Source organism: Mobula birostris, chromosome 10 (assembly GCF_030028105.1).
Source record: "Mobula birostris isolate sMobBir1 chromosome 10, sMobBir1.hap1, whole genome shotgun sequence".
NCBI classification, from domain to species: domain Eukaryota; kingdom Metazoa; phylum Chordata; class Chondrichthyes; order Myliobatiformes; family Myliobatidae; genus Mobula; species Mobula birostris.
The window spans coordinates 124,944,094-124,957,231 of record NC_092379.1 but is presented as its reverse complement, the minus strand read 5'-3'; the positions used below and the strand labels follow the sequence as shown (position 1 = coordinate 124,957,231).

Sequence of the window (13,138 nt, the reverse complement as noted above, 5' to 3'; positions counted from 1 at the left end):
TTTTCTCAGTCTTGGTTTGTCCTGTGTTTTGTGATATCACACCGGAGGAAATATTGTATCATTTCTTAATGCATGCATTACTAAATGACAATAAAAGAGGACTGCGTGTCTTCGTAATCTAAAAAAAACTCCCGAAAATCTCTCTTCAGAACCTTCTCCCTTTTCCTATCTATGTCATTGGTACCAACATGTACCAAGACAACTGGCTGCTCGTCCTCTCCCTTCAGAATATCCTGGACCCGATCCGAGACATCCCGTACCCTGGCACCTGGGAGGCAACACACCATGTGGGTATTTCTATCAGGCTCACAGAATCTCCTGTCTGTTCCCCTGACTATGGAATCCCCTATGACTACAGCATTCCTCTTCTCCCTCCTTCCCTCCTGCACCACAGCGCCAGGCTCAGTGCCAGAGACCTGGTCACCGTGGCCATCCCCTGTCAGGTCATCCCCCTCAACGGCATCCAAAATGGGATACTTTTGCTGAGGGGGACAGCCACAGGGGTGCTCTCCACTATCCGGGCATATCAACCTTTGCTTTAAATATACTCAATGATGACCTCCACAGCCATCTGTGGCCATGAATTCCACAAATTCATCACCCTCTGGCTAAACAAATTCCTCCTCACCTCTGTTTTAAATTGGCATCCCTCTTTTCTGAGTCTGTGTCCTCTGGTCCTAGACACACCCAGTGTAAGAAACATCCTCTTCACATCCACTCTATCCAGGACTTTCAATATTTGTATAGTCCTGATGAAGGGTCTCGGCCTGAGACGTCAAATGTACCTCTTCCTACAGATGCTGCTTGTCCTGCTGCGTTCACCAGCAACTTTGATGTGTGTTGCTTGAATTTCCAGCAACTACAGAATTCCTGTTGTTTGCTTTTCAATATTTGGTAGGTTTCAATGAGATCCTCCCTTCATTCGCCTGAAATTCGGTAAGTACAGACCCACACAGCCACCAAATGCTCCTCATATGTTAACCCTTTCATTCCCAGGATCATTCTCATGAACCTTCTATGAACCCTTTCAAATGCCTGCACATCCTTCCTTGGATAAGGGAGCCTTTTTTGTTGTACTTTTGATCTAGAGACTTGAGTTCCAAAAGGATTAGCCAACGAGTGCCAATAATGTGACAGACAATGGCTATAGCCCCTGGTCAGCCTTACCTTATGTTGTTTTATATCCTAAAGCTTCAAAACCTGCGAGTGGAAAGTTCTTGTGTTTTCTGTAATGACATCGTGATGCTCATTTCGAGAGGACTAAAATTCAAAATCAAAGATATAATGCTGAAACTTTATAGTGTACTTGTCAGACTGCACTTGAATATTGTGAGCAGTTTTGAGCCTCTTAAAGTATGTGCTGGCTTTGGAGAGGGTGCAGACGAGGTTCCCATGAATGATCCCAGAAGTGATAGGGTTAATACATGAGGGGCATTTGGTGGCTCTATGCTGGTACTCAGTGGAGTTTAGAAGAATGGGAAGGGTTTGAGCTGAGATAAGTAGCTTTGTTATTCAGCTTAGGAATGTGGTGTCAGCCAATCAGGATGGTAGATTTGGGAGGAGGTTCTAGAAGACGCCAGCGGCGAGATCTCTGTTGGCAGGAGCTGGAAGAGGAGAGAGGGAAAAAGATGGCTGAGGATGCTGACCCTGTTGCACAAGGTGCTTTGTGCAGATGAATGGCTTCAAGAAGAAAGAACCAGTACTCCCGTGGGAGACCTGTTTGATCAAGATGGATTTCAAGCAACGTTCGGAAGGTGGTGTGTACTTTCATGCAGACCGAGTGAGTGACAGACAAGTTCAAGATGAGCTTCAACTTAAGTGTACATTTGACTGCTGAAGAGCAATGGGCCCTTTTTTTCCCTTTCTTTCATTAAATAACTTAAATTAACATTATTAAATAATACTTCTTTTTAATCAATCTGTTGCATCTTGCCGGGGGCAGTAAATCACACAGCATTCACAATAACCGGGGTTTGGGTGGGCGAGACATCGTAACCCCACGGGTTTAGCGGGACCAAAGTTGTACACACCCTAGATGTATGAAACCAGAGAAAGGTGGGTTTATCGGCGCGGAACCCAGAGGCTGTTAGTGAGGGGCTAACAAGCCAGTTTTCCAGAGACGCCCAGTATAAGGGGGTTTCACTATCAAACATTTAAAGACCTAGTGCAACGGTCCCCAACTACCGGGCCGCGAGGAAAACTATATGATTTGGCGATACGAGTCAGCTGCACCTTTCCTCATTCCCTGTCACGGCCACTGTTGAGCTTGAACGCACGCGAGGTCAACCCGCACGTCATCGCGGGAAGGAGATCAACTCCTCGAGTTTGCAAATGACGGCAGGCTGAAAATTATGTTTGCCATAACATCTCTGCCGGCATTCTGGATCAAAGTCAAGGGCGAATATCCTGAGATAGCCACGGAAGCACTGAAAACGTTGCTTCCATTTCCAACTTATCTCTGCGATGAATGCAACAAAAACTAAATTGCGGAGTAGACTGGACATAAGGAACCCATTCGAGTATCGCTGTCTCCCGTCACCCCCAGGGCTCCCACTGATTCAGCGATATTGGTGCGTTGCAATGACTTTATATGTTCATACGGGGAAAATATGCGCTGCGTGTTTAATATCCAAACATTACTTAAAATGTTATGATGCTATTGACTTACTTATATAACCATATAACAATTACAGCACGGAAACAGGCCATCTCTGCCCTTCGAGTCCGTGCTGGACGCTACTCTCACCAAGTCCCACCGACCTGCACCATAACCCCCCATTCCTTTCCTGTCCATATACCTATCCAATTTAACTTTAAATGATAATATCGAACCTGCTTCTGCCACTTCTACTGGGAGTTCGTTCAACACGTATTTCAAGCCCCCCTGTCCTCCCCTGATAATTGACTTATCGCTATATTCATGCGAGGAAAATATGCGTTGTGTGTTTAATATTAAATTCTTTAGATAAACCCTTTTAGAAACGAAACTGAGTGTATTAGCCACTTATCACCAATATTCCGGTCGTGATTAACACCCCACCCCCACCGAACAGAATCGCCAAAAACGATTTCTAGCAAAAAAAAGGCACGTGCGCGCTTACGCAATCACGCATGCGCCCTGTGCCCGCGCAAGGCTTCATGGTCACTGTAGTCTTTTGGTAAACAACGTGTTTGGCTTCTACTGTACTCTTGTCCGTTGGCAACCATCCCCCCCCCCCCACCCCCCCGGTCGGCCGGTCCGCAAGAATATTGTCAATATGAAACTGGTCCGCCCTGCAAAAAAGGTTGGGGACCCCTGACCTAGTGCACGTATACAGAGGATATTTCTTATAGTGGGGGAGTCCAGGACCAGTGGGCGCGGCTTCAGAGTACAAGAATGTCCCTTTAGAAAACAGATGAGGTGGAACTTCTTTAGCAGGAGGATGGTGACTCTGTGGAATCAATTGCCCTGGATGGCAGGATATCGGGTATAATTAAAGTAGAGTTTGAAAGGTATTAAAGATTATGGGGAGAAGACAGGAGAATTTGGATGTGTTGGATAATAGAACATCCATATTGGAATGGCGGAGCAGACACAGCAAGCCATATGGTCCAATTCGGCTCCTATGTCTTACGGTCTTATGGTTCTGTTCAAAATGTCCTGTCCCCATGTGTTCTGTCACTGGAGCAGAAGTCAAAAGTCAAGTTTACTGTCATCTGCCCATATATACTTATGCACAGGTGCAATGAAAAATTTACTTACAGCAGCATCACAGGCACATAGCATCAGAAATGCAACATGCACATTTTATTTTCAAGAAACAACACAATGAGAACAAAACCAAATACAGAAATTTTTCCAGTCATCATCATCATTGTGTGCCATGTCTTGTGACGTACGCGATCATGGTCCTACGACCATGGTTGCTCTTGGAAAATTTTTCTCCAGAGCTGGCTTGCCATTGCCTTATGGGCAGTGTCCTTACAATTCAGGTGACCCCAGCCATTATCGATACTCTTCCAAGATTGTCTGCCTAGGGTAATGGTCACATAACCAGGACGTGCGATATATACCAGCTGCTCATATGACCATCCACCACCTGCTCCCATGGCTTCACATGACCCTGATGCAGGGGGGGATAAGTAAGTGCTACTCCTTGCCCAAGGGTGGCCTGCAGGCTAGTGGAGGGAAGAAGCACCTTACACCTCCTTTGATAGAGACATATCTTCACCCCACCTCCCCTTTTTCCCATTGTTTCCATATTATTGCTGATCTCCTGATGTAAGCCTGGGCTCCTGGATTATCACTCCCACAATGAAACAAAGGACGTGACTGCATCATGGTTAAATGTCATTGACAGTAGACTCTTATCTTCACTCCTGTCACACTGGTCGCTCACCAATATGCTTACCGATAGAATTGCTGTACAGCAGATGCCATAGCATTTGTCCTGCTCCTGGCCCTGATGCACCTAGAAAACAAGGACACTTATGAATTGCTGTTTCTGGATTTCAGTTCGACATTCGCACTATTGTCCCACGGACCATGGTGAACAAACTCCTACTCCTAAATACACCACTGTGTCGGACTCCCTAACCAGCTGACCTCAGGCAGTCAGGATGCAAAACTGATCCTCCCTCCCCATCATCCTCAACACGGGCGCCCTCCATGGTGGTGTGCTGAGCCCAATGCTGTACACTCTGCTCATACGTGACTGCACGGCTAGACACCTGAGCAGTCACATTGTAACGTCTGCTGGTGACACGACAGTGGTGAGGTTCATCACCAGACCCGCTCATAGCCATCCTTGGAGCAACAAGCTCCCTACCTTCAGCCAGTATGTATGAAAAAATGGCTGTATTGTTTGGAATGGTGATTGCTAAGAAGTTAATCCTGCAAATATGGAAAATGGACTCTGTGCCTACGGTACGATCTGTGGCTGAGAGAACTGGCAAATACTTTACTTTTGGAGAGACTGAGACTATGTAATGAGGACAGAGGGGACATCTTTGAAAGGATATGGGCCCCTGTATTGGACTTTCTCACGGGGTGAGGACTGAGGTTTTCTGGTGCGGTGAACCTCTGCTGTGTATGTTTACTTTTGCCCTTATATTTTTCTCCCTTTTGCTGCTCAATATTTAATCTGATTTTGTTATGGTTGTGGTTTTTGATGTGCTGCATTTTTTTTGTTTTTTTGTTTGTTTGTCATAAATAAATAAAAATGTGATTAAAAAAATATATAAAAAACCAATCAGATGGCCAATAGAAAGGAAATGGAAGAGCTTGAGGCCTGGTGCTGGGCAAATAACCTCTTCCTTAACGTCAACAAGACAAAGGAGATGGTTATCGACTTCAGGACAACTCGCATCACTCACGCCCCCCTTTACATTGGGCGGCTCAGTAGTGGAAACTGCAAGCCGTTTCAAACTCCTGGAAATGCACATTATATACAACGTCTCATGGTCTCACAACACATCCTACACAGTCAAGAAAGCTCATTAATGCCTCTATTTTCCAAGAAGGCTGAGAGAGCCGGATTTTGCACATCCATTGTCATGAAATTCTATAGATGCACAGTAGAGGGCATCTTAACAAGCTGGGTCATTGTTCAGTATGGAAACTGCACTGTGGCAGACAGGAAGCCTCTACAACAGGTAGTCAAAACTGCCCAACACATCACTGACACCAGCCTAACCACTATCAAGGGCATATATACAGAAAGGTGCCAGAAAAGGGCCAGTAACATCATGAAGGATCCCTCACACCCTACTCATGGACAGTTTGTCCCACTCCTATCAGGGAGGAGGCTACATAGCATTCACGTCAGGACCACCAAACTCAAAAGCAGTTACTTTCACCAAGCAGTAAGGCTGATCAACACCCCACACACTACTTTATCATTTCCTGCCAGTCACCTTCCACCCTAGTGTTGCTTCATGGGCGCAGAATCAGTCTATGTAGAAAAGCTATCTTATGTATTTATATTTATTACCTTTTTCATTATTCCTGATGTTTTGTAGGTTTTTTGGTGTTGCATTGGATCCAGAGTAACAATTATTTCATTTTCCTGTACACTTGTGTGCAGGAAATGACATTAAACAATCTTGAATCTTATTCTCCCACTATAATGGAAGAAAATGTAATTTGCATTTGCTGCCATCTACAGGTAATGCTCATACTGCAGCTTGCAACATTAATGAGGACTGAGAGTGATGCGGTATAGGGGGACAGACTAGGAAGAATGGGGAATAGGCTAATGAGGGGAAACAAAAATGAAGGTGTGCTTGTCAACTTGTGTGTCCTCAGGTGGGTCCGTCCTCAACTGAGTGCGACGACTTTGTTTGCATAAGACCATGAGGCAGAGGAGCAGGATGAGGCCATTTGCTCTAGCGAGTGTGCCCTGCCATTCCATGCTTGCATATGCGTGTGTGCACACACTGGATATGTGTGCATCTGTGTATGTTGGGGGTACCTTCATGTGTGATGTCTACTAAGGCCATGTAGATGGGCCAGATCTGTGTACATCTTGGAACCTTCTCCCTTTGGGCCCTGACCTTACTCTGTTAAGTACCTGTGGTAGGCGGCATACAGTGATCACCTCAGTCTGGAAGCACAAACAAGTAATGAACCCCACGGGATTGCCTAAGATGAGATTCTTTTGTTGCATGATTTAAGGTGAGAATTTTGATAGAGTATCAGCCTACAGTTCTGAAACGCTGACATTTAGGATGATCGACTTATTTTCACATTTTTTGGTTCTAAGTGTGCGGCTCATAAGAACCATTTTGTAATAAAAGATTAGGTCAGAAACTAAAGTGATAATGTGGCAAAATAGAAATGCTATGTACTCAAAAAAAGTCCTTAATATAGGAGTTCAAAGTTCAAAGTAAATTTATTATCAAAGTATGCATATGTCACCAGAAACAGCAAAACAGAGACAAAAGCATTTGATTTATTTAAATTCTGTTACTAGTTAATTGTTACATTAATACATTTTAGATCAACTTTAATCACCACATCCATTTACATGTATTAGTAATTTGCTGTGACATTGTAAACACAAGAGATTCTGCAGATGCTGGAATTCCAGAGCAACAGGCACAAAATTCTGGAGGAACTCAGCAGGTCAGGCAACAACAATAGAAAGGAATAAGCAGCCAGCATTACGATGATGGTAATCATCAGGTCGATGATGCGTCTTGGCCCAAAACTTCGACTCTTCATACCTCTCCAGAGATGCTGCCTGAACTGCCAAGTTCGTCCAACATTTTGTGTGTGTCACTCTGTGACATTGTGTCCTTTTCATTTTTGAAGTGTATATGCTTGTGGCTGGAGAATATTGACCCCCATCATGTGAATGCACTACTTGGATAAAAATCACCAAAAGATATAAGATAAGCAATGTTAGAACTTTCAACTTCAGCTGCCTGTAAAGGATAAACACCAGCAAGTTTCAGTCAGACCAAAAAAAAGTTGTGATCATGGTCTGTGCAGGTGTGTTAAAAATACAAGGATTCATCACAGTGATTACAGAAATAAAGTCAATTGTGCTGAGAGAAATGCCAGCTTTGTTTTTAGTTGCTAATATCTATCATGTGAAGCAATGGCCTTCTGAACTGTAAATGCAGAGAGATGGTTGTTCTTTAATACCAACATCCATTATCCTTTGGAAGCCTGTTGAAGTGATGCCCTTTGAAACCCTTCAGGTGCGAGATTGGATCATTTCTCAAGGTTCCTGTGGGAAACGACACAAGAAACGTTGAGTTAGTAACAAAGTGGTGTGGGATTCATCTCAAGATGGCATCCTGGCTCCAGGATTCTATCGCAATTTCTTTAAATTCTAGTTTTCACTTCAGAATAGTTTTGGCGAATCTTGAAGCTTAAAGATCCACTTTATTTGTCACACGTACATTGAAACATACTGCAAAATACGTCATTTGTGTCAATGACCTACACAGCCCGAGGATGTGCTGTGGGCAACCCATGAATGTCACTATGCTTTTGGCTTCAACATACAGTGTCCACAACTTACTAATCCGTATACTTTGCAACGTGGGCAAAAACCAGAGTCCCCAGAGGAAACCCATGCAGTCACAGGGAGAATGTACAAGTACCTTACAGGCAGCATCAGGAATTGAGCCCTGATTGCTGGTACTGTAAAGCATTATGCTAACATCTCTGCTATTGTGCTGCCTATGTATCTTACCTGAACCAATAAAGCAGCTTTGTTCCAAAATTTGCATTTGAGTGCTTGTAAGTTCAATGGGGAGTGTGCAGAAAAAGAACAACCCTTTTTGGAGAGAATGGAAGGATGAAAATAGACCCATCAGAGCATGGAAGCAAGCTCTTCAGCCCAGCAGGCTGCTGCTGACCCAGGTGCCCCATTTCACCCATATTCTAAGCCTTTCCTACCCATGTCCCAACCACTTCATCTGGCTCATTCCATATAAACACTGCACTTTGCATTAAAAAATTGCTCAAATTCTTATTAAAATTTTCCACTCTCGCCTTAAAACAATGCCCTGTAGTTCTTGATTCCCTAATCCTGGGATAAAGACACTGAATTGACCCTAGTTATGTCCTTCATGATTCTAAGATTATCTCAGACTCCTATAGTACAAGAAAGAACAGGCCTAGCTTATCTAACCTCCCTATAGCTTAATCCTTCAAGTACTGATAACATCATTATAAATCTCTTCTCTACTCTTTCTAGAGAAGGGGTTCCCAACCTTCTTTATACCGTGGACCAAAACCATTAAGCAAGAAGTCCATGGACCCCAGGTTGGGAACCCCTGTTCTTGATAAATAAATACTCCATGTACAGCCTTGCCTGTGCCCTGTACAGCTGCACCACAATCTCTCAAATTTATACTCAATGCCCTGATCACTGATTCACCTTCTACCTAATTTTTAACATTCAAGAGAAAACGGTCCTAGACACAATTGTTCACAATGGTTCTTGGGGTCCAAGTCCATGGGGTGCATGCAAGTAGAAAGGGTGGCAATGAAGGTTTATGGCATATTTCCCTTCATTGGTTGGGTCAATCTGAGAGTCAGAGCAAGGAAATCATGTCACAACTATATAAAACATTGGTCAGGCCACACTTTGAGTATTATGTGCGGTTCTGCTGGCCCTATAACAGGAAGGATGTGGACGCTTTGCAAAATGTCCAGAAGAGGTTTTGCCAAGATGCTGCCTCAGTGAGAGGGCATTAGCTATAAAAAGAGGTTGGACAATACTGGGATGTTTTCTCTGGACCATCATAGGCTGAGGGAAGAAATGATCATTTATAGAATTATCTGAGGCATAGATAGTGTAGACCAGGGATCCCCAACCTTTTTATACCATGGATCCCCTACCATGGACCTCAGGTTGGGAACCCCTGGTGCAGACAGTCAGAATCTTACCCCCAACCCATGTCAAGTTCCAGAGGACATACATTTAGGTGAGAAGAGGGAAGTTCAACTGAGATCCACGTTGTTGTTCTTTATTTAGGAACTGGTGCCTGGAGCAGGTCGCCAGGGGCAGTGGTGGAAACAGATATGAAAATGGCAAGTAAGAGGCTGTTACATAGACAACATGAATATGCAAGGAGTGGAGGGATGTGGGTTGTCCAAGCAGAAGGGATTTAGTTTAATTCAGCAGAATCAGAGCACTACAGCCAAGAAGCAGGCCCTTTGGCCCATCTAGTCTGAGCTGAAATATTGATCTGCCTAGTCCCATCGACTGGCACCCGGACCATACCCCTCCATACCCCTCCTATCCACGTACCTGTTGAAATTTTTCTTAAATTTTGAATTTGAACCCACATCCACCTCTTCTACTGGCAGCTCATTTCACACTCTCACCACCCTCGGAGTGAAAAAGTTTCCCCTCAAGTTCCCCTTAAGCAGTTTACCTTTCACCCTTAACCAATGACCTCTGGTTTTAGGCTCACCTAACCTCTGTGGAAAATACCTGCTTGCATTTACCCCATCTATCCCACTCATAATTTTGTATACCTCTATCAAATTTCCCCTCAATCTTCTATACTGTAGGGAACAAAACCCTAACCAATTCAGACTTTCCCAGGAACTCAAGTCCTAAAGTCCCAACAACATCCTTGTAAATTTTCTCTGCACTCTTTCAATCACATTGATATCTTTCCTGTAGGTAGGAGACCAGAAGTGGACAGAACACTCCAAACTGAGCTTCACCAACATTTTATACAACTTTAACGTAGTTCAGAGTAGTCATTGCTCTGAATATTCTAAGGTATGAAGAGGGCATATCACATTTGCAAAAGATCTATACACGCTGCCAGATATAAGAAGGCTGGAAAATCATTGATATTATTAAAATTTCCAAAATATTTTTCGGAATTACTAATGTCACTCAGACCTTGAGATCCAACTTCTTAACTTTACCATAGGCAGCTGTAAGGGTGAACCGAACCAAACTAACCTCTACTCCTCTGGAATTAAGAAAGATGGATTTATAGTGAGTCACATGAATAGATGGTGACACTAGATACTGCTATCCGTTGTGAACATCCTTGACTGAGTAAGAACTGTTCTATTGACAGATCAATAGCCAGTCATCACAGATTTAAGGTAAATCACTAAATTTAGGAGGCACTTAAACAGACAAGGCCTAGATAGATAGTGCCACGATGTTAGCAAATGGGATTAGTGTGCCTGGGTATAAAAGCCCGTACAAATGTGATGGGCCCAAAGCCCTGTCTCTGTGGTATATGATCCTATGACTCTGTGACAAAAGAACCAGAGTGATGAACTACAACCTCAGTTCCCCAATCCCACATCAAAAGGCCGAAGCCTGTGAGCCAAAAGACCACCCCACTTAAACTTGGTAACATACACAGAACGCCCGAGGAACTCAGCTGGTCCTGCAGGATCTATAGGAAGGAATAAAGAAGTGACATTTCAGGCTAAGACCTCCATAAGTCCCGCTGAAGGATCATGGGCCAAAACATTCTCTCTTTATTCCTTTTCATTAATGCTGCCTGACCTGCTGAGTCCCTCCAGGTGTTACTGTTACTCTGGATTTCCAGGATCTGCAAGAGTCTCTTGTGTTCACTTAACCTTGCCTGACTTTTTATTGGACAAAATTCCCTCCGATTATCCAATCAGTGAGACTGGTCTTTTCAAAGTCCCCGCTCTCTCCCCAAGAAACTGGGCCGTTAACCCAACCTTTACACTGAATCCTCTCCACTCCTAAACTGGTCCAGTCCAAAGTGACCACTCCAGCTGATCCAGCCTTCTTTCTATAGGCTGCTAATAATTAATTAGCCAATAACCTATTAACTAACAATTAGTTTCTTGCTGCTTTTAAAGTCCCATATAGTGAAAATCGTAAGCAAGCATCGGGACTCACCATTTTTAAAAACCTGTCCGGTTTCTGCTGGAAACACCTGCAAAGAGAAACTCAGAATTAAGTTTATTTGAGCAAATAAAATATGAATATTTCAGTCTTTGGGGAGTTATGCTTTAAATCAGAAAACAAAACTTTCTGAACTTGTGAGAAAATTCAGTTTAAAAAAAAGTTAAATCATATTCAGTAAAACAAAGCAGACACCCTTCATTCCCCAAAACGTTGACTGTACTTTTTTCCATAGATGCTGCCTGGCCTGCTGAGTTCCTCCAGCATTTTGTGTGTGTTGCTCAGATTTCCAGCATCTGCAGATTTTCTGTTCTTTGTGACCCTTCATTACATATTTAAATATGTCAAAGGTTTCAAAACATGCTTGTACTGGAGGGCAGGAAACCATAAACAGATTGACCACAGTGGTTAGTATATAATCTTAGCTGGGTCATCTTTTTAAAAAGGAAATGTCAAAGGTCTAGCTGACACAGAAGATTCAACCACAGGTCCTTCATCACACAATGTTGTGCTGACATTTTAACCTACTTCAAGATCAATCTAACTCTTCCCTCCCACACAACTCTCCATTTGTGTTTCATCCATGTGCCAGGTGTTAAATGTCATTAATTTTATGAAGGTGAATTGTAAAGTGATTATGTGCCACTGAAGCAAATGCTGTAATTCTCACCTTCTTGGGGAGAAGGGTTCCTTAGCCATGAAGGAAACAAATACAGACATATAGAAGAATTAAATTGGAGCAGATATTAAAGAAAGATGTAATTAATTAACATTAGAAGAGGAAGAGTGTGCTATTAGACAGAGGGAGCAGTGGAAGTATATCAGTATTTCAACACCTTTAAAGAGCAGGAATGAAAGATAGCAAATGGAATATAGTGCAGGGAAGCGTAAAGTCATGCACTTTGGTTGAAGGAGTGAAGGCGTAGACTATTTTCTCTATAAGAAGAAAATTCGGAAATCAGAGGTGCAAAAAAAACTTGGGAGTCCTTGTGCAGGATCCCCTAAAGGTTAACTTGTAGTTGAGTCGGTGGTAAGGAAGGCAAATGCTATGTTAGCATTCATTTCAAGAGGACTAGAACATAAAAACAGAGATGTAATGCAGAGGCTTCATAAGGCATTGGTCAGACCACACTTCAGAATCAGGTTTACTATTACTGACATGTAATGAGAAATTTGTTAACTTAGCAACAGCAGTTCAATGCAATACGTAAGTATGAGTATACTTATACATGAGTATAAGAGCAAAGAGGTCCTTCTGCAGCTGTACAGGGCCCTGGTGAGACCACACCTGGAGTACTGTGTGCAGTTTTGGTCTCCAAATTCGAGGAAGGACATTCTTGCTATTGAGGGAGTGCAGCGTGGGTTCACAAGGTTAATTCCCAGGATGGCGGGACTGTCATATGTCGAAAGATTGGAGCGACTGGGCTTGTATACTCCGGAATTTAGAAGGCTGAGAGGGGATCTTATTGAAACATATAAGATTATTATGGGATCGGACACACTGAAGGCAGGAAGCATGTTCCCGCTGATGGGTGAGTCCAGAACCAGAGGCCACAGTTTAAGAATAAGGGGTAGGCCATTTAGAACGGAGTTGAGGAAAAACTTTTTCACCCAGAGAGTGGTGGATATATGGAATGCTCTGCCCCAGAAGGCTGTGGAGGCCAAGTCTCTGGATGCTTTCAAGAAAGAGATGGATAGAGCTCTTAAAGATAGCGGAATCAAAGGTAATGGGGGTAAGGCAGAAACTGGATACTGATTGTGGATGATCAGCCATGATC

General features: G+C 43.3%; 1 protein-coding gene across 2 annotated transcripts in view; it reads right to left on the bottom strand.

Moving 5' to 3' along the window:
* Positions 1 to 6,867: 6,867 nt before the first annotated feature.
* Positions 6,868 to 13,138, bottom strand: part of LOC140204588 (interleukin-13 receptor subunit alpha-2-like) — a 59,978-nt gene continuing 53,707 nt past the window's right edge. For both annotated transcript variants that reach the window (XM_072271311.1, XM_072271312.1), the window contains 2 exons: positions 11,355 to 11,391; positions 6,868 to 7,715 (listed from right to left, as the gene is read on the bottom strand). In XM_072271311.1, the coding sequence (XP_072127412.1) occupies positions 7,707 to 7,715; positions 11,355 to 11,391 (46 nt within the window). In that variant the 3' untranslated portion in view covers positions 6,868 to 7,706. The remainder of the gene's footprint in view (positions 7,716 to 11,354; positions 11,392 to 13,138) is intronic.